This window comes from Argopecten irradians, chromosome 5 (assembly GCF_041381155.1).
Source record: "Argopecten irradians isolate NY chromosome 5, Ai_NY, whole genome shotgun sequence".
NCBI lineage: Eukaryota > Metazoa > Mollusca > Bivalvia > Pectinida > Pectinidae > Argopecten > Argopecten irradians.
The window spans coordinates 41,684,243-41,706,217 of record NC_091138.1 but is presented as its reverse complement, the minus strand read 5'-3'; the positions used below and the strand labels follow the sequence as shown (position 1 = coordinate 41,706,217).

Sequence of the window (21,975 nt, the reverse complement as noted above, 5' to 3'; positions counted from 1 at the left end):
GTTATGTGTATGGGTGGGCTGTTGTATGTGTAGGTGTGTGCAGGTGTTTTATGTGTATGAGTAGATGTATTTGTAAGTTTAGGTGTGTGTGCAGGTATGTTATGTGTATGGGTGGGCTGTTGTATGTGTAGGTGTGTGCAGGTGTGTTATGTGTATGAGTGAATGCTCCAACGGTAATGGAATTTTGAAGAGAACGTGACTTGTAAATGAATGAAAATAAAGATGATGATATAATAATAATCATTGTGATATGATGATGATTATGTTGATGATAATGACGATGATGATCTTAATGATTGTGGTGACCGTGCTGGTGATGATGATGATGATGATGATGATATGATGATGATGGTGGTGGTGGTGGTGGTGGTGGTGGTGGTACTGCTGCTGATGATGATGATATGAGAAAATTCAAGAAAAACTGCAAACTAACTTATTTTAGTGTGAAATCTAAAACGTGTGATTAAATTCTGAGTACTTTGTGAACAAAACAAATCTCGGGAAAAATAATCACTGCAAAAAAATCCACTGCATTGAGCAGTTTCAATACAGCTTTTGCTGCAAGAACTGTAGATCGCAAAATATCACATAATTGGGTTACTATATAATTGTGTCTAAGGAAGTATGGATATTTCTTAGAACTAGTTCAATATTACAATTCAATAGATAATGTTTTAGAAAAAAAAAAATTCTGATGTAATCAAATGTTACGCTATCTGTTCATTAAAAAAGAACTTTTGAATTTTAGCAAATTTAGTCCTGCTCTCAGACCTCTTAAGGTCAGCAAGGGTTATTAAGTTGATCATAACTACTGCCATTTAATGCTAAAAAATTCAAAACCAAGTTTTACTCCTTCCCTATAACAAATAATATTTGAAAACGTGTTTTCCCTAAATAAACTAAACATGACCTGGGGGCCTATCCAGAAGAAAAATTGTGAGACTTATCTACATAATTAAATCAAGAAAAAAATACTTGAATGAATAGGTATTGTATGACAACTTCGTTGTTATTTGGTCAAATAATAGTTTACTCGAGTACATGAACCAATAAAGAGCTACCCTGATGGTCAAATAACAGTGTACGCGACAACAACTACCGACTTCCGATTCTGAACTACCAACTGCAATGTGTCCCCATGTCCTCAGGATGGCCTTCAGACTTAACCCTGAACTAGGAGTTGATATGAATCCCCATTATATGATCTTGTGAAAGAATATTTTAAACTATATCACCTCATCCTTGTCTCAATAGCTGTCTATAGATCAGCAGGTCAGAAAGGGAGGGAAGGGGTCGGAGGTCATCGAGAGGACTGTCGGTTAAGGGGGAGGGATCGGAGATCAGAGAAAATGATAAGTTGGTGTTACTATCATTTACTCTTAAGTCAACAATGCACAATAGAGATAGGCTACACCTGAGTAGATCATCATCTCCGCTTACCTGTAATCTTACAAGGGAGGTCACACTAGACAGACTACCTGATACATGTAATGTGTCAATTTTCATTACAAACCATCTATAATGTGGACATTTATTTTGCTTTTTTTTTAAACTGTAAGCTAGACATCTATTGTGTTTTTGTATGATAATAGCACGTCATATCAACTTTGGTCCCATTATCAATAAATCACTTCATTGCATTTGTTATAACTACAAGATAAACCCTTCTTATCTTATCAATGGAGATGACCTAGAAATTCTAAAGATAATCAAGATTTGATCTGGATTTAGGCATCAATGACCTGGAACTCATTCTCAATACTCCTGGAGTAAATAATATCATTTTCATCTATATATCCACTTCATATAATGACAGTAATAGTAACCCCAGGAATATCAAGGATGCCTGGAACTAAAAAGAGTAAATAACAGCTAGACTTTGATTATTCAAGTTTATTCCATATGAAAAACAATAGAGTATTCACAGCCAGGGTCATGTAAGGACACACCAGGTTTGTTGGTGGAGGAAAGCCGGAGTACCCGGAAACAAACCAACTATCATCAGTCAGTACCTGGCAACTGCCCTACATAGGATTCGAACTTGCAACCCAGAGGTGAAGTGATTGTGGTAATATGTCGGGACATCTTAACCACTCGGCCACCGCGGCCCCTATACAAGGGACATAACACATTCTTTTATCTACTGACAGTGAGCAGTCAATGCCTATAGGTCATCATGTAACTGTTAGGGCCACCTTTAATACAGCAAGTAAACTATCCTTATCAAGTTAAGGTTACCGTCAGATGACCAAATTATAACAAATAAATTAATGTCAGGTTATTTTTAGCATTATATGTTTGAGAAGGGAAAATGAGATTATTAGGCCTAACTATGTCTGGTTGTCTCCAATAAAGAATGTCTTTGAATATGAAATAAAATTTGTCTATTTTGGACATTTTCCTTCTCAATCTCATGCCAAGACACAACAGCACTAACTTTGTTGTTAGTTAGGTAAATAAACAAACGCAAAATAAAATCTTTGACCAGAAAAGACTCTCTAGGCCAAAGCTAGTTTTTTTTTTTTAAAGAGCTGGAATGAATAAAGGGAAGTAACTCAAAGATCCACACCTACTCTAGACACTCTTTTACATGTTCACAAGGAAAGATTTGAGATTTTCCTTAAACTATTTCCTTTACAAAAAAAGAAAAAGAAAAAGAAAAGCATTAGATCTATTCTGTTTCAAGACCTCAAGGATGATATTTCTTTTTAACTGATATTAATCTAAATAGATGCACATAATCAATCGCTAAAATTAATTTTATTTTTCTGTAATTGGACTTATTTGTTACTGTGTAAAAATGGTAATAGTTGGTAGCATGCTGTTGATAAAATTGCTAACCTTCATGTTTCAACTAAAGCTATAGGCTTACATGCCACATCACTAACTCAAGGCAGAGAGTAAAATGGTACGGATAAGAAGGTACCTCATAGCCTTATTTACCGACGCTGACGCGGAAGCTATCCCAGAGTGCGTTGCATGTCTAATTACAGTCGATTACCGTCTAACGGACGCCATATTGAAACTAAGCTTCGTCCGACGAAGCGATCTAGGCTTTATTGCAGGTGATAAAAAGAAAGTTTGCTCTTTATTGAAACTAGTATTTATTTGAATATTCCATCACATTTTCATAATTGTATAGGTGTTCAACAAAATAAATGGTATTGTTAACCCTGAATCTTCTCATCCCGCATGGTTAGTTCCTCATTCGGCACAACCGATCAGACCGTGAAAAATTAGCATAAAGAAACCCTCTGATTTCAATAATTGACCAAATATTTATTGCTTTGTAAATTCTTCATGAGGAAATATTAAATTGATTGAGTATGTACATACTGAACTTTTTGAATTTCCTGTGGTAAAAATGTACACAAATCATCGAAGCTACCCTAAATAATGGTGACCATACTTTCCCATTAGGGTCGTAAAAGATAGCATAATTAAACCTATGTACTCTGATTTCAATAATTGACTGATTTCCTTTTAGTTTTCAAATATATGTTGCTTGGGAAATTTTGCATGATCAAATTTTAAATTGATTGAGTTTGTACATACTGAACCTTTTAAAGGACTATAGGTATGGTAAGGGTCTTTTGTGGCCCCCAAATCCGCTATTTTTCAAAGTCTGTTATTTTAGATATAATCTTGCATTTCAGATATTAACTACATACCTGACATATTTGATAGTGCTATTACGTAAATAAGCAGTTCTAGTTGCCATGGCAACCATTTTTATTATACATAAATTATGCAAAATGTGAAAATTTCATCAAAATTGGCCTTTTTTATGCAGTTTTTCATCTAGTTAACATAGAGCGCATTATAAAACAAACTTTCAAACTCTCAAAATGCTGTATTCTTCGTGTCTGGTAATTCCCTTAAAATATAAATTTTGTTCTAGGTTGTGCTCTATTGCTTTTAAAAGAAAAACCATCAAAAATTGACATAATTTATGCAAAGTTACCATGGTTATAAAGCAAAAACATACTTTCTGTCAACAAAAATATCATTAAGTTTTTATCAGGGGCGTATTCAATATTTCAAATGCAGAAACTTAATTTCTAAATACAAATGTACTTAATTTGAAATTTGTTAGATTTAGGGGCCAAAAGAGCCATAAATACCATATCTAGTCCTTAATTTGCTAAAGTAAAAGAGTTCACAAATTATTGAAGGTTCCCAATATATCACGATGAAGAGATACTCTCTCGATTGAGCCGTGATTGATAGCTCAATTTGATATCTAATTAACGGGAAGCGATTTGCAACTGCCATAATCACAGGTGTCTTACTGTCATCAGGTGTACCAGGTGTACCGTCGAGCAACGGGGGTCCATTTACCTGTGTCTGTGTCTCGCAGGCTAAACAGTAAGTTTGTAAACTACATAGATGCTTTTATTTTTATTTTTCCAATCAGCTTTAAGAATGCATTATCTAAGAACCATATTGAAATAAATGTCAAAATTTAATTGAAATGTATAAATATTCCACTTTACCGAGCAATCGTTTTACTATAGCTGAATTGAATTTCCAGGGTTTATTTCATTAAATGTATATGTCTTATTTTTCATTCTCACAAATTACAAAGATCTTTTAATATAATACATTGTCATTCATCACCAAAATTTACCAACATTTTGATCATTGCAGAACTTTCAATGCATAACATAGGTTTTAATTTTACAATTTTTCATCTTTAAAAAACACTGAAATATATATATATATTATATAATTGCTTGAGATGAGCGTCTCTAATGCAACAGTGAAAAGCTTTGAGATACTTTACGATGTTTATTGGTTTGTCAGTCAAATAGGCCGTACTCATCTCCAGCTATAGTGCGCAGCCGCACGGCTTGGTCTCACGGTAAGCGTTCATCCGTTTACAATAACAATATAGGCCTACATGATGTCGCGAGAATGGCACTAGTTACTTATCCCAATATTACTTTTTTAGTATTTCTGGTACAGTAAAAGTTGGACTTTAAATAATTACTGTAAGTTCGATAACACTTGGTAGTTTATCAATCTGAAATCCTAGAAGAAATGCCTTTATTAAAATATCTGGGTCTTTTGACAAACATCAGGCCTATCCGACGTTAGACCCATTCGATTTAAAGTTAAAACAAGTGCCGTCAAAACTTTTTAGTCCAGAAGTGACAGATGAGAGCTTTTGTTGGAGTTATCCCCCTTAGCTTGTAAAACTTTGAGTAACTAAAAAAACTCAGAGTTGTGGTCAGTGGCCACTTCATTTCGCAGATATATGGTTTGTATTATATGGTATTAAATATGTTTATCAAGCATTCACATATGAATAATAATACCTGGCTCAGTTTAACTGGTTGTTGCCTTTTCATTCGTTTACCTACATCGTGAAGTGTGTGGGAAATCTCGCACCGACTGTCACGTGATTTGATTAACCAATGAAACTTGTTCTGGGGAATCCCCACGTTGGATTTTCCATCTTGGTTGTTGACGACTGGCTGTTTGAAGGTTCTGACTGGTTTATTTGTTTTTCTGGATTCTTGGACTGATTTCCGGGAATGTAGAAGCATCTATACTGTCAGCAGGTATGATTGAAATATGTGGGAAGATCAAAAGTTCTATAATAATGTCCTATCATTTCATAGGAAATATCGCCAGGATTTTCCATAAAATCTAAAATGGACGATAGTGTCCAAAAATAGATCCTGGTCATGATATAGTTGGATAGAACTGGTTTAAGCAATAAATTTTACGAATATAGAATCACAAAAAACACTATACCAAAATCAAACTGGCAAAAAGTTCAAAAACCTTGTTCTTTCGTTACTTACAATTCGAAGTCTTGCCATACGTAAATGTCAACAAGAGCATTACAAAAGTTCCTTCCCCTTACAAAAGTGCCCCAATATTAAAACATGACTATGAGGCTTGTCATATTTTGGTACTTAGATACTCTACTGACGGACCAAAAACTTAAATAATCATGGTTGTGTGTTACACGTATACCTTATAAATATGTCAGATTTTCTGACACATAGGATATATACAAGGCCAACTTTAAGACTGGTGTCATAAGATTTTAAATGTCGTCTTCTAGCTTTTAATTATTGCTCAAAGGTTAAGTTCCCTTCAACTCAGTCGTTAAAGCGACAGACAAGTAAGTTTGGGGCCATGGATTTGAGTCTGGGGGGCGTGGTACACTATTACTTCTCTTGCCTAGCTGTTACATTTGTAAAATGAGCATGTTTTGTGATTTAATTTTACAGAGTGTTACAAAAATATGGCCTAAGCCGACAGAACAATTTTTGTTTGGCTCATTCGGTATATAGAGCCATAGTATTTCATACCAGGTCAAGGTTAAACATGCATCGATACCAGGTTCAAGATCAAATCATTATAAATCGGATGCATTAGTCAGATATAATTGGTTTAAGTTAACTTTCACTAAATATATACTAGTTAATAAACTTCACAATTTAGTGATTATAGGAGATTTCAGAAAAGATGGCGTGATGTCACAGAAAGTTTACATCCGGGTCCTCAAAGGTACAAACACACGACTAATAAAAACAATAACAGATACGATACTTTGACAAAAGTATACACATTCATACTTGCAAATTCCGATTTTAAAATGGTTTCTTATTGTTTCGGAGGTTATAGACATTAATATTTTTATATTTACAATTGTTTATTGCTGAACTTGATATAATACATTTGTGTAGATTTATAGTGTTGATCATGAAGCCAGCTTGCAAAGCGGTGCCGGGCCGTCACATGTACCCGTTTTTTGTTAACACATAGATATCCATGTTGTGAAAAGTTATGAATAGATAATTGATTTTAATGTGTCATGTTTCTGTTATAGATGAAAAAGCTGTTCACAACACTATTTAATATAACAAAATGTGAACCACCTGGTCAGACTACGGCCACCCGTGCATGGCTTCGCTAGTAGATCACCTCAGGCCACAGCCCATAGTTGGGGAAAGTAATAATAGTAATACGTATATTACCAACACATCTCTCGAGTACTTGTAAAGGATATATGTTTTTCGTTCTTTACCGTGTATATCTTGTTTTAAATGAATGTTGTAACCACTGTATTACACGTACATGCAGGTCTACATCTGTAAATGTGTACGTACACGTATGGCTGCCAATATCTCGAAAAATAAAATGGTGGAATCGTTCAGTTTTCATGCTGAATAGTTTATTTTTTTGGTCGCTTTTATTCCATGGACTGTTATGTGAAGTCTCAAATTTAAGTGATGTTACTTTTAAATAATTTGAATACATGTTATGCTACATCTAGATTTATGAATAGTGAATACAGATCGTAGTACTGTAAATGCCGACCAGGACACATTGCGCGCGGCTTCAAGAATCCTAAGTTTTGTTTAAAAATATGATAAAAAGTAACTATAAACTGACTCATTTGTATGTCATTAACTAAATTCCAAAATATCTGATGAAAAAGTTATCCAGAATACGTAATTCTGTGACTCTGAAAAGGGACGAAATTCAGTATCTCGGTATGTACGTAATGGCTGCCATGCGCTTGGGGTGATCTACGAAGCAAATTTTAATTTGGTCATAATCACACATCGTATGTTTTACCAGGTAAAAGTAAGAAAAAGGTAATCGCTTATCGCTTATTAAAAAGTCAGTATGATATTTTGAGGAACAACTTTGAATTTAATTTGTAATTTCAAGTTGATATTCGCAATATGTCTGTCAATGTTTATACGTAATGGCGACCGTTGTTTCTCGTGGCGGTCGAAAATGGAGTATAAACAGGGTAAAATATATGAATACCATATGTTTACATATATATATTATTGTTATTTTATTTACACTTTTTGAAATTAAAATAACGCAAAAGTTCTCGGATTGCCGTACTATTTATTACTAAAAAATGTAAACAAACATCGCAAGCGGCTGTGTTCCCATCATGTTTGTGTACAGATATACCGAGTTGTACCTTTGAGCGCCTGGATGTACCTTTGTGTGACGTCATTGCCATCTTTTCTGAAATCTCCTATTTAGCGATTATACTTCAGTACTGACTGTGGTAAATGTTTTATGGGTTCTCCTTATAATTGATTAAACATTGTTAAGTGTTGAAGACCAGAAAAATGCACAGCCAGACAGGAGTGGAAACTCAGAATTTGAAATTCAATAAATATACCGACAACATTATTATCACTTCATTTACTGTGTGTCCATGTTAGCTCTTCTACTTCAATTTTCTTTCAATATTGATCCAAAGTTATTTCCCTTCATTTCACTCGTTCAAAATAATGATATATTAACTGCAGCTTGAGCCTTAAACAAACCTATATGTTGTCCTGATCAAGAATTTATCATTTATATATTGTAGTGAATGAAGCGAGGCCAGAATGAGTGACCCAGATGGCGACACGTCCGACTCGGTCGAGTATGAATTTGCCATGGAAAGCGACCCAAACATTGTATTTCAAGTGAAAAAGAATAAAATCACCAACGGTGAAATCACGCAGATGGTCCTAGATGATGGTCAGTATTAACTTGTGTATCAGTTTTGTGGTCTTCTCAAACTGATAAAATATAATTTTTCTTTGTCTTCATGCTAAATCTGACTTTCTGATTGGCCGATTCTTTCTTATGCCTCTATAGTCTATAAAAAAAACAATTTCTTTTTAATGCTGCTGATGAAAAAATCTTGAGAATGGTGTGGGAAACAAATCATTTTAATGCAATAGTGATATCATAATAGAGACATTGATGTTACAGATTTATTTGGAAAAGTAATCCCCCTAATAGATCTAAGGAATCCTGCTTTGACTATATCTCATTCATCCCCTAAATTTCATAATGGACTAGTCTAGTGTTTGATTTAGAAGAAACTTAAAACCATGACCATTAATTTTGACAGTGCAATCTGGGTTAGAACGGTAAAATAAACTTTCAGAGATTATCAAGGTGTTGTCCATCGAATGTAAATTATTTTGATTCGGTATTTGATTATTATTTTACAGAACCTCACATTGAGATTGTGGAGCAGCCTCAGCCCCGGGGATTCCGATTTCGTTATGAATGTGAGGGTCCTTCTCATGGGGGTCTGCAGGGAGAGAAAAGTGAAAAGTACCGCAAGACATACCCTACTATCAAAGTAAGCATAATACTACGGATGATATATAGGTGATGAAGTAAAATATTGAGAATGGGAGATGTTATTGGATTGGAAAACAATCTTTGTAAAATTAAGAAATTAAATTCATTTGTAATTAAAATTGAATAACAAACCTCAATATGTCATAAAATTTCTTAGTGGAGCAAGCATATCAAGCAGAAAACCTACACGCTTACTCCTCTGTCATTATGTGACACAGACTACACTTGCACAAATATAAAATGAAAGGAATTCTCATTCAATTTTTAAATCCACAACCGCGAAAATAAAAAGCTGCGATAGAAAGTTCAATTTACAGTATCCAACACATTGACTGGTGAGTCCAAACAGAAACATACTACAGTCTCTTGAAAAACGCACACATGTGCATCACACTGCATACACAGAACGTCATTCTAAATTACCCTATCTCAGGATGCTCAACTTCAATTATGAACAATAGTGTCTAGTTTTTTGTTTATTTCTTTGGAAAATGACCTGCCAATGTGTTATATTTATAACAGATAAAAAACTACAATGGACCAGCCCGTGTGGTTGTTACCTTGGTAACGGATGAGGTCATTCCCCGTCCGCATGCTCATAAACTGGTGGGACGCAACTGCAACGAAGGAACATGTATTGTGGAATTGAAAGGTGGCCAAAACAATCTCACGTAAGTTGAAGGGTAAGAGTTGAAAGACGACCAAAACAATCATACATAATTTGTAGGGTTAGAGTTGAAAGGTGGCCAAAATAATCTCACGTAAGTTGTAGGGTTAGAGTTTGTGAGGTTATGTTGTACTTCTAGTCTTACCTCATGTAGGGATGACAATTTTAAGAAATTCGCTATGAAATCGTTTAACTATTTGCTTTAGATGCAGAAAACATTGTTTGAAATCATTATAATAAGAATGTCAACTAACTACAGGTATACTTGTTCTATCCCACAAAAGGCCTACACTGAAACCCTGTTATAACGAACCTCTGCGAACAAAAAAAAATAACTTGACTTCATTATAAGCATATATAGTTTGTTATGCATCTATTAGTCATATTATGACAATTTTGATAGGGAATGAAAAGTACTACATTATAATATGAATTCATTTTAAGTGTGTTTGTTATAAACATATCTTACTGCACCTGTTTTGAATATTCTTGTTAGGGGCTCCATAAGTAGTATTGTCAGATATAGCGTTGGTACATTGAAAATACTGACGTATATTTTTCAGCCTTTTCTGTAAAATATTTTAATACATATTACTGTTAAAATACCAGCCATTGAATATTTGATGGATTCCAATGTGGGTTGACATACCTGCTTGTATGTATGTTGGTCCATGCTTTTACTTAGTGATCAATGTCTCCTTGTGATGCAGGTTTCCTAACCTGTGTGTCCAGCATGTGACCAGAAGGAAAGCTTCCGAGGTGATTGAGACGAGAATCCTGGAATCCATTAAACTCGACAAACTTGTGAAACTGGGAGATCTTAACGCCCAGGCCGAACTCACAGGTAAGCTTAAAGATCTCCTGTTTGGATGCTATTTCCTTTATCATAAGACACTGAAATGCAATACCGCGGGTACTTGATAAAAGTTTCCAACTGTGTAAGTGGCACTGTGTAATTTGTACAAAACCATGTCACTGTGACCTACATTTTGACCTTTGATGATTTCAAAAGGAAAAAAAAAATTGTGAGCTCTTTCTCCATTACTAATTTTCTGTGTTGATTGGATTTCATTACTTGGTATAGAGTTGCATCTAGATGAGGGAAATACAACCTCTCACGCCTCGAATTGAACATTTTATGTCATTTGCTAACAGTAACTGTTGTAAATTAAAATATAATTTATTTGCTGTTGTAATTAAAGATTCTCCACTGCCGACAGAGCATAAATTATATTAATCACTAGGACAATAATTGGTGTTTAATGGTGTATATATATGTCTAATTAACACAAAAATATTATAAAATAATTTATTTTGCCTTTGGTGCATGCACAATCAGTACTTCATTCCAAATAGGATATAGTGCCACGGAATTTTTTCGTGATGCAATTAATTATTTTTTGTAACTTTAACTTGAAGTGAAATTAGAAGCTCAAACTTTTCAATGGTGGTAATGGTGTAAAGTAAGTAACTTTTGTAACTGAAGAAAAATACTAAATCGTCTGCTTGTGTTTTTGATAGTGAAAAAATGTCATTTGTCAGCGGTGGAACATCTTTAAATCTCCATATTCAAAATTAGTTTTGTTATAAATAATATGATGTTATTTACATCATGTACTGTGAATTAATTGACGATCTTTATAAATCCCAGTGGAAGATGTGAAACAGGCTAAGACACAGTCCGAGAAACTTGCCAAAGAAATGCAGTTGAATGTTGTGAAGCTGTGTTTCCAAGCCTATCTACGAGATGAGAATGGAATGTTTAGTCGTTTGCTGCCCTCGGTTCTCTCTAACCCTATATACGACAGCAGTAAGTGCCATCATCTTCCACACATTGAACATATCTCATTTAAGTATAATTGATTATTATATACTGGTAATTATCACATATGCAGTTTAAATTTGCAGAAAGTGAATGATTGTTAGGTCCCGATTTCATTTTCATTATGCAGAATTGTCTTGTTGTTCTGGATCTGCATTCCATAGTTAAACAAAATGTTCATAATAATAAATATGAACATAACATAACATTTGTTTAATTGTTTATTAATAGCCAGTGTCATTTAAGGATATGCCAAGTTTAGATGATGGAGTACCCAAAGTAAAACCACCGCCCTACAGTCAATACCTGGCAACTGATTTACATAGGATTCAAGCTCGTAATTCAGTACTGAAGGGCTTGTGGTAATATGTTGTCTGTGACAAATCCAAGAAAAGCAAAACAACTGTATGGTGAAATGTGATGTTTACTGATGCGTAATACCTTTACTGTTTTCGTATGGTCAACATACAACAGAATATTGATAATATTACTTGTGTTGTGTATTCATTACTGTTTCGTTTTACAGAATCCCCCGGAGCCAATGCTCTAAAAATCTGCAGGATGGATAAATACGGTGGATGTTGTACTGGGAATGAGGAAGTGTTTCTGTTGTGTGAGAAAGTACAGAAAGGTTAGTAGATATATCTGTGGTGGCCGAGATACAAGGGATAAAAGGAGGCCATTACTGGAGTAAAAGGCTACACATAGTGAATAGGTCACCATTTGTTAACAGGTTTCTGTCCTTTCAACCATGACCAGGTAAAATGTAATAAAAATAGAAGTGATGCTGAAGACCTATAGCTATGTGTCACGAAAAAATGTTGAAATATGGTAGATGTGTGTATTTTATGATTTAATGTTAGTGATAATAAAAGTAAAAAGTTAGATGTATTGGTCATTATGATAGGTTCACCTTGTTTATCATCTGTTTATATATAATTACTGTAAATCAGCTTATTTTCATGGTGAATTTTTTTCGTGATTTACAGGTAAAAATGCTCTACAGTAAACTGTACTTGTAGTTGAACCTTTTTCACAGTGATTTATATCTCGTGAAATGTAATCGCCCCCAAAATACATGAAAAAGAACAACTCTGTACTGTTCATTTCCATCCACCATCTGTGATTTTGAGACTAAGAGAAATGTATGTGGTGATTGAGAGAAACGCTACATTCCATTACTTCATTTATTACTGTAAGATACTATATCTTAACTATTATTATTTCTTTATAATAACAGATGACATCTCTGTGAGATTTGTGGAGCAAGACGAAGACGGTCAGGTGACCTGGGAGGCATACGGGACATTTGGGCCTTTTGATGTCCATAGACAAGTACTAAACCTATTGTTATACATATACATGTTATTCTGTCAGTTTCAATCTTGTTGCAATATATATTTTTTTTCCACAAATTTCAGCTTTGAACTAAAAAATGTCCAAAACCGTGCTACGGTGATTCCTTGATAGGCCAGATGTCAATACCTGGATGGAAATCTCAGGAAACAGATTCCATTATGGACTAAATTAATAACGAAATCTGGCAGTCTGGAGACGTCACAATTTAGACAGCTTTATCTTGGGATTCAAATGCCATGTTTATCAAGAGTCCACTGTATTCTTTCATATCATGATTTAAGGAAGGAACATTAATTCTCATTGTCTTTTCTGCACCGAGTTAACTTCAGTGTCAATGCAAAGAACTTAAATTCATATTGTTTTAAGTAGTTTTGTTTAAAATGTGAGATTAATTGGAAGATCAATCAATTTTTCTGTGATATACAACCCTATGATTTATAAGTTCTAAAGACATTTATGTTCTGATATTCTTCCATACAGTATGCCATCGTATTTAAAACCCCGCCGTACAAGGATCCCACTATAGACAGAGCTGTAAATGTTCTTATAATGTTACAACGCAAGTCCGATTCTGAGAGTAGTGACCCCAAGTCATTCACCTACTATCCCCAGAATATCGGTAAGTCATCAGAACATTGGCCCCAAATCTTTCACCTACTATACCCAGAATATCGGTAAGTCATCAGAACAATACTTTATGCTTTCATATGAGTTAATTAATGACTTTCAATACCTGCACTAATACCACTGATTCAGTAATTCAATCACCCACAAAGACCCATTTAGACTCTTCTAAATCAAAGACCAGACCAGTCCAATATGAAAATTTAGGGATGAATGGGATATTTTTTTGAAAGAATATTTTTACATGCAAACCAACAGGTTTGATCTTATTAACAGAAGGAATCTTTTAAAACTCATTAATGTCCAATTCCATTGGTGATAATTGAACAAAATGATCAAGTCAGAATTTTGGTTGCTATCCAAATGTTAAGAGGTTAGGCCAACTTTCAGTTTACATTACAAAATTGATGTCTAAATAAACTATAATGTTAACTTTAAAATAGTATTACCATGTTACCATTAAGAAACTTAGATAATAAGGGGAAATAATTGTCTCCTACATTTAACAGATATTTATTGATTACATGCTATGGCATTTATGTCTGGAAATAATTTTGTTTTTGATTTCATAGACATGGATGACATCCGTAAGAAGAGGAAGAAAGCCTTGCCCATTTATCCCGGGAGTGGTAACTTTGGAGCTGGGGGCAGGGATAAGCAACAAGGAGGAGGAGGAAGCTTCTTTGGCTCAGTCAACGGAAGTAAGGGAACTGTTATAGCTTATTGACAGATTCACACTAAAATAGGTTCTTTGGCTCAGTCAACGGAAGTAAGGGAATTCTTATAGCTTATTGACAGATTCACACTAAAATAGGTTCTTTGGCTCAGTCAACGGAAGTAAGGGAATTCTTATAGCTTATAGACAGATTCACACTAAAATAGGTTCTTTGGCTCAGTCAACGGAAGTAAGGGAATTCTTATAGCTTATTGACAGATTCACACTAAAATAGGTTCTTTGGCTCAGTCAACGGAAGTAAGGGAACTGTTATAGCTTATTGACAGATTCACACTAAAAATAGGTTCTTTGGCTCAGTCAACGGAAGTAAGGGAATTCTTATAGCTTATTGACAGATTCACACTAAAATAGGTTCTTTGGCTCAGTCAACGGAAGTAAGGGAATTCTTATAGCTTATAGACAGATTTAAACCAAAATAGGAACTAATTATTCGTGGTACTACTGAAGTTTGTTCTTGATGACAAAGATATCAACCTGGAAATTAATTTATGAAAATATTGGCTTCCAATATTTGTTTTTTCTGCAGATAGAGCTACATTTGCTCATGCTCTGTGTTTCATATTTTGTATGAGACAATAGGGACTGGGATGGCTAAGTAAATAATATGTAAAAATGTGCCGATATTCAAATCTGATCAAAATTTGTTTTGTAATTCTGCTTTACAGCAATGCTCTACAATACCCTCCAATACAAGATCTAACAACAACCCGTTCACGGTCACCTCAGCATGACCTCTGACCTAGAATTGGAATAATTAAGAATGTTCTAATAGCAGCTAATGCTTCTAAGTGAATCAAGCACACCAGAGATTTCCTATGTGACACACTGATTGGCTAACCATAAGGGTCATGCTGAGGTGACTCGAAATGGAGAGTTGTTAGATACAATATCGGAGCATGTTGTAAAGCATTGTAGTGGAACGGAGTTACAAGTCTTAGTTTAATTAGATTGTCAAGATTCTTGTCACTAGCCCTCCAGTTGTTTCACCTGTGGGTTGAAAGGTCATATCCAAAGTGAGGCAGCAGCTGTGCACTGACCGTCAGTTGGCACTAATTAGCTGACCTTGACCTTGGCTGCCAATAGGATATTAAACAAATTAAACCATACTTTGTTGAGTTTTGAAGATTTTGAACATTGGAAGACAAATAATCTGAGTGAAATAGAGCTGAACACTTTTATCAAATTTGATAAGTGCTTGATGTCAATTTCCCAGTGTACAAAAATTTGAAAAGTGTTGGGGTGATTGAAAGATTTCTTTTGACACTGATAACTTTGAAACAGTCCTAGAGATACCCTCATATACTAATTGTATTACATTAGATGTATTAGGATAGTGATATAAGATTCCCAGGAATTACTAATGAATTTTACCTGTAAAGTCTGCATTGTTAGCAGGATAGTGTTGCATTCATCAAAATTTCTAATTAATTACATGTTTACATCATGATCAGTTATTATTTTGGCGCCAAGTGTATTGACTTACCTAAGTGGGATTGATTGTGTGTTGTAGATGCATCTGATAGCCAAGGAAATTTGCCAACAACTGTCAACCAAGACGACGGTAAGTTCATATACTACATTTTATTTTAAAGTTTTTTCCCTAAAGATACACAAGGAGATGAAATAAGTTGGCACTTTTTGTTTGGAGATATCTGAATGTACAATTTAATCCAATGTTTAATGTTTTTCCTTAATTAGGAGATACGCCTACTCAATCCAGAAGGCAGATCATTCAGCCGAAGCGAACTACAAAACAGCGTACCATTCCATTGGATGACCTTGAAACAGATGCACCACAAGCGGTGACAATGCCTTGCCAGCCTCCGAAACAAGCTCCAACTTCTTACTATAACAGTATACAGCCACCTCAGTCATCTTTACCACAAGGGATATCTATGGGTATACCACAATCCAAAGCCTATATAGCTACTCCCCCCAACTCTAACATAACCCCACCCCAAACTCTATATATGCCCAACACTCTGGATACAACAGTTCCGCTAACGTCGACCCAAAGTATGTATATGGCTACCTCCCATGCTAACCAAAGTCACCAGATTCCGATACCTCATCTCCCACATCAGATTGACCAGTTTCCGACAATATATAACCAGTATCAGGGGCAGGTATTCATGGCGCCAGCCAACTATATGAACCAAAACTTATTGACTAGAGGCTCGGAGAGAGGCGCTTCTCCTATCACAAGCATTCCACTAACCGTTCATGACGACAATGAAATTGAAGGAAAATATTCTGACTTGATTCCATCAACTGTGAGTGGGGATTTTGGTACATGTCCACCTCAGATTCCTTTGACCGTCTGCGGTGACGACGTAGTGGATGGTATGGTCATAACAGAACGTAAAACAGAGGCCCCTCGGGTCGCACCTAAACATATTCCTAAGGCTGCCCCTAAGCATACCCCTAAGCTTGCCCCTCCGCCGGAACAACGGGTACAAAAATCTATCAGTGATCCAGCTGGTTCTCGGGCAGTTACAGATGTATATGGTAAGTTTGTGTTGTGTGTAATTGGTTGTGGTAAATCAACATATTTAACAAAAATATTTTACATGTTTTCAAGCCGAACAACATTTTCATGGAAAAAAAAGAAATTTAATCGCACATATAAATGAGTTGGTTTTGTGTAGATGTAGTTTTAATTCAATGAATTATAAAATCATCTCGTTCCAGTATGATTTTTAAAAAAAATAACTTTTTATTCAAATTGGAAATTCAGAGATGTATTTGAAAACAAAATTCTGCTGCTCTAAGGATTCAAATTTAATAGGATTTTTTTTTACATAGGAAAAATTTAATGTATTTTATTTTCATTTTCTGATAAAAATTATATATAATATTTATTCCTTTGTAAGGTTTTGAGCTTTGGATACAAATTATTTTACACCTTGATGTATAGGTCACATGTGGTTTGATCGACAGTTGGCAATCCATCAACAATATAATGTTATCAGCTGAGAATTAGCTAGGGTCATTTAGGGCCACAAAGGATGTGTTTACAAACTAACAAACTTTGTAATTAAAAATAAGTAATAGGAATTAATTACCCTAATAGATATAAAATAGCACTTTAAGTACACTAGCCATTCTATCCTGATTAGAAGAATTAATCTGTGTATATTTTTTTCATAATTAATAGTTCAGACTGAGATGGACCATGCCCTGAAGATGGCAGAAAGGACAGCCAAGGCCATACAACTGTATGCAGCCACTGGGGATATTCGACAGCTCCTAAAAGTGCAGAGATATCTCACCTGTATTGCAGACGAAGATGGTGACATGTAAGTTAAAAAGCAATAATCCTAAATTTCTGTATTGTAGGATTGATTTCCTGTCATTGACCTGAGACCTTAAAGACACTTTTTCATTCATGATTACCTTAGTGCTTACAAATATTTCCATGGGAACATTTTTTCATTTTCATTCCTATATTATAGAATATAACCTGTCCAAACCGACCCTTGTCCAATACGTATCCTTCTCAATTCTGGCATGATTTATTCGCATTTTTCGGTCATAATTTGTAGTAATTAAATCCTGTAAAGCATGGAAACCTAGCTATACCAACCAAATATGCCGGCCCTGGTGGCGTCCTGTTTAAAGACAAGTTATACGGTACTATGAACAAGAAAACAATCTTATCGGTATGTTAACAAATACATTTATTTATATATTTCTCTCTACTTGCTGAAGATGCATGTTCAGTATATGTAATCAGTTATCCTCTTTGTTGCAGACCCCTACACACCTGTATTATAAACCATCAACTTGAGGTCGTACACAATCTCCTGGACGTCATGGAAACTTTACCAAACCCTCACTCCAAGATCAATGTGCACAATAGGAGACTTCAGGTAACACACTAGCCCAGACACCTCACTCTGATAGCTGAATACTGTTAGTAAAGTTGTTAAATTTTCGCGGGTGTAAGATTTCACAATTCTCTGTTTGGAAATTATTTGGGGAGAATTGTTTCAGTGAATCTTTTTGCAGCCTTTGATACCCTGATAAGTCATTTACCGACAGAGTTTAAAATCTGAAGCCATGTTTTGTGAAAAGTGTCTAGAGCTATCAAATTTCATGAGTGAATCCAAAACTTTAGCAAAATTTAAAAACCCTCCAATATTAGCTAGTATACAGTAGCGTGTTTATTAGGACATGTATAAAACTTGATCATGAACTTCAGTTAATTACTTGAGCCAGATCAATTTAAAATAGAATCTTTTATTTATATTGATATGAATTTTACATAATTGTAAATTTCCCTCAAAGTTGCTGATATATGTATTTGAAATCATAAAGCTATCAAATTAGTTTGATGGTAGCCTAAAGATACATGTATTGATAATTATATAACCTGATATTTTGGACGAAATTATGACCTGATATTTTAGACACCGTTACACCTGGCCGTGATAACCGGACAGGAGGGAGTGGTCGATGCCCTCCTCAAGGCTGGAGGAGAACCCACCGTTTTGGATCGCCATGGTAACACAGCGGCCCATTTAGCCTCCCTGTATAAAAAGGACAAGTGTCTAGCAGCATTGCTCAAATATGTCCGCCCAAGATTCAGCCCACAAAGACCTTTCCCAGAGCTCGACATTAAGAACATTGATGGTACTTATTTAGAATTTTAGATTCAACATCAAGGGCTTTTATAATGCTGTTGTCTTCATTATTTGAGTTTAAAAATAATTATGATTACAAATATTTACCTGCCTTGAAATTTGAAAAAAAAAGAAAAACTTAAGACGTTGTGATTGGAATATTTCAGAAATGTTAACTTTTGTGCGGTAAAGGAAAACAAAATTAACAAAAACAAACGGAAATTAACAAAAAGTGACAAAATCTGTCTTGGAGATTACCAATGGAGGTTAATTTGACGTTATGCCAGAACTAATCTTTAATGTTTGGATGCTCATTTTGTTCATTTTCAAATTTGCTTTATTTTGAATAGAAAAAAAGATTGTTTCTCATATTTTGTGGATTTGAATTTACATGACCAAACTTTTCTGTGCTAACTATCCACAGGTTTGTCTCCCCTTCATATCTCTGCCCAGAAAGGGGATTTAACATCCATAAAACTGTTGATTAAGGGCAAAGCTGATGTGAATATGGCTGATGGGAAGAGCGGTCGGACAGCTCTCCACTATGCAGCGGGTAACGACGACCTAGCCACTGCCGGCTGGCTACTTCTGGAGGTATGTCAATAAGCCTCATGTGGTTCCCATGTAGGCTTTATGCAAAAAGGTTATAATACAGTCTACAAAACCCATATTCTGCTAAGCATTCTCATTGAGTTTATATGAATGAAATGCAGATCAGTGTTTATTAAGCAGGAAAAGCCAAAATCGAGTGTATATAATATTGTATAATGGAGTTGTTTCCCTTGAATAAATTGTTTCAGTTGTCTTTTCTGTCATCAGTGTCGGTTGTCTCCTCTTACATTGCTATGTGTACTGTTTCAGTTGTCTCCCTTGTCATCAGTGCCAATTCTCTCCCCTTTTATCAGTTGTCTCCCCAGATACCACTCTGTTTACATTTTACAGGCCAAAGCATCAGTGAACGCGACCTGCTTTGATGGTAACACAGCTCTACATGTAGCATGTGGACGTCAGAACGTTGGTATGGTGGCTCTGCTGATGGCAGCTGGGGCGGATCCGAAAATCGAAAACACAGACTACGAAGATGAGGGCTCGGAGAACGAAAATGAAGATGAGAAGGACAGAGATGAAATGGTAACAAATGAGAAATATCATCGAGGACGGACAGCAGAGGACTTCGCGATGGACAATGAGAAGGTAGGGGAAACATTACATACTATGAATACTGTGTAACTGAATATTTTCAAAAAGCTAATATTTTCATGATTTTGTGAGATCTAATCGTGTATACCAAGCTTCATTCACAGAATATAATGAATACTAGTTTATTTATAGAATTCTCATTTACAATTATGTTAAATCACCTAATTTTTTAGATTGCTTAATTTTGATTCATAAAATTTCGATGTCTTGTATTTATCACCAGTATAATTGGGATAAATTGTATGTCCTGTTTTAGATCTTCAAAGTGCTGTATGGCCACCGGTACACCAGTACACAAGTATGAGTGAAATATATAATACAAACGTATGTCCTGTTACAGATCCTGAAGGTGCTGTATGGTCACCCGTACACAAGTATGAGTGAGATACATGAAGAGGCAGACAACCGGGAGTATGAGCAGACTGCTGAGATGTTTACCTCTCTGTCTCTGGTGAAAGGTGAACGGGAGGAGACCGGCCTCAGTAGTATAGGACCTATCACGGAAGGTGAGTCCTGCTGGGGAGTTCTATATACCGATATCTTGGTAAAACACTCTCACTTATATTTGGAGCAGAAGCAAAGACAATGAAAAGTGTTTCTCAATAGATGTTGGGAGTTCCTGTGTATGGTAGAACCGACAATGTTTTGGCCATTCTGATATAAGTATATAAAAAAAGGCTGAAATTTAGTATTTTTAAAATTATCGAGATTGCAATATTTTGAAGTGTTCTGCTGACATGATTGAAAAATTTCTATCCTGACCATCTATCTGATTACATTATGTAGTAAAATGCTAAGTTCTTAAAAAGACTAAGGATTGCAATCAATTGGGTCAGGTTTACTAGAAGAGGATTGTTGTACACAAAGTTGTTGTAAAGCTGTGTTTACCAGGTTTACTAGAAGACAATTGTCGTACACAAAATTATAATTAAGCTGTGTTTTAATCTGTAACAGGAGGCGATATGGCCTGTATCAACTACCCACAGAGAGTGAAGCTGTCACAGCTGCTGGACCCAGAGCGTGAGGGACAGGACTGGAGAGCTCTGGCCCACAGACTAGGGTTTAGTAAACTCATCTCTGGCAGCCAGACTGGACACAGCCCCACACGCATCCTCTTCACATACTACGAGGTCAGTTCACATCAATGGACGTTTTATTCTGTATTTACATATTACAGAGTTATCTGCCCTTGAATGAAGGTATATGGTTGCAATGCTTCGTGTTTGCGAGTGTTACATCATACTTTTCAGAGAAAACAATGTGAGTTTCTCTCACAAAATAGTGACGTCACAATGGATACCTACTTGCAAGGGAGGTAACTCTGTTATGAAGAGACGAAATACCCGATCTTATCATGTTATCTAATATTCTGTCCAGAACTGGAAATTCACATTTTATTCCATGAAGCAAGAAGTACATTATTTTATTTTATGGCAGGTCTTTAAGCCTATACATCACATGTTTCATCCTTGCTTTGAAAACATTTGCTGCAACTGATTGATTAAAAGTCAGCAGAAAATTTGCCTATATCCAAATTACAAAAAGTGATGACAAGAATTAGTTACAACATTCAGCTCTAATATCAATATTGATGATGATGATAGTAACTTAAAGATGTTCCACCGCCGATGGACCATAAAAGATACTCATCATTTGAACTATAATTTGTGTTTAATCGTGTATATGTATATCTAATTAACACAAAAAAAAATACGAAATGATTTATTTTGCGATTGGTGCATGCACAATCAGTACTTCATTCAATATAGGATATAGTGCCACTGAATTTTTTCGGGATGCAAAA

The 21,975-nt window shown here is 35.2% G+C and overlaps 2 protein-coding genes across 4 annotated transcripts in view; one reads left to right on the top strand and one right to left on the bottom strand.

The window, feature by feature from the left end:
- LOC138323891 (chondroitin sulfate N-acetylgalactosaminyltransferase 1-like) overlaps window positions 1-5,405 on the bottom strand; it is a 57,009-nt gene extending 51,604 nt beyond the window's left edge. For both annotated transcript variants that reach the window (XM_069268806.1, XM_069268808.1), the window contains exon 1: window positions 5,322-5,405. The gene's annotated coding sequence lies outside the window, so the exon portion shown is untranslated. The remainder of the gene's footprint in view (window positions 1-5,321) is intronic.
- A 10-nt stretch (window positions 5,406-5,415) lies between these two features.
- The window catches only part of LOC138323890 (nuclear factor NF-kappa-B p105 subunit-like), a 19,130-nt gene continuing 2,570 nt past the window's right edge, over window positions 5,416-21,975 (top strand). For both annotated transcript variants that reach the window (XM_069268804.1, XM_069268803.1), the window contains exons 1-19: window positions 5,416-5,567; window positions 8,366-8,520; window positions 9,003-9,136; window positions 9,661-9,809; window positions 10,516-10,649; window positions 11,457-11,615; window positions 12,154-12,258; window positions 12,868-12,962; window positions 13,467-13,605; window positions 14,183-14,311; window positions 15,857-15,907; window positions 16,045-16,854; window positions 17,504-17,645; window positions 18,101-18,218; window positions 18,759-18,981; window positions 19,396-19,565; window positions 19,914-20,165; window positions 20,512-20,677; window positions 21,126-21,301. In XM_069268804.1, coding sequence (XP_069124905.1) covers window positions 8,385-8,520; window positions 9,003-9,136; window positions 9,661-9,809; window positions 10,516-10,649; window positions 11,457-11,615; window positions 12,154-12,258; window positions 12,868-12,962; window positions 13,467-13,605; window positions 14,183-14,311; window positions 15,857-15,907; window positions 16,045-16,854; window positions 17,504-17,645; window positions 18,101-18,218; window positions 18,759-18,981; window positions 19,396-19,565; window positions 19,914-20,165; window positions 20,512-20,677; window positions 21,126-21,301 — 3,288 coding nt within the window. In that variant the 5' untranslated portion in view covers window positions 5,416-5,567; window positions 8,366-8,384. The remainder of the gene's footprint in view (window positions 5,568-8,365; window positions 8,521-9,002; window positions 9,137-9,660; window positions 9,810-10,515; window positions 10,650-11,456; window positions 11,616-12,153; window positions 12,259-12,867; window positions 12,963-13,466; window positions 13,606-14,182; window positions 14,312-15,856; window positions 15,908-16,044; window positions 16,855-17,503; window positions 17,646-18,100; window positions 18,219-18,758; window positions 18,982-19,395; window positions 19,566-19,913; window positions 20,166-20,511; window positions 20,678-21,125; window positions 21,302-21,975) is intronic.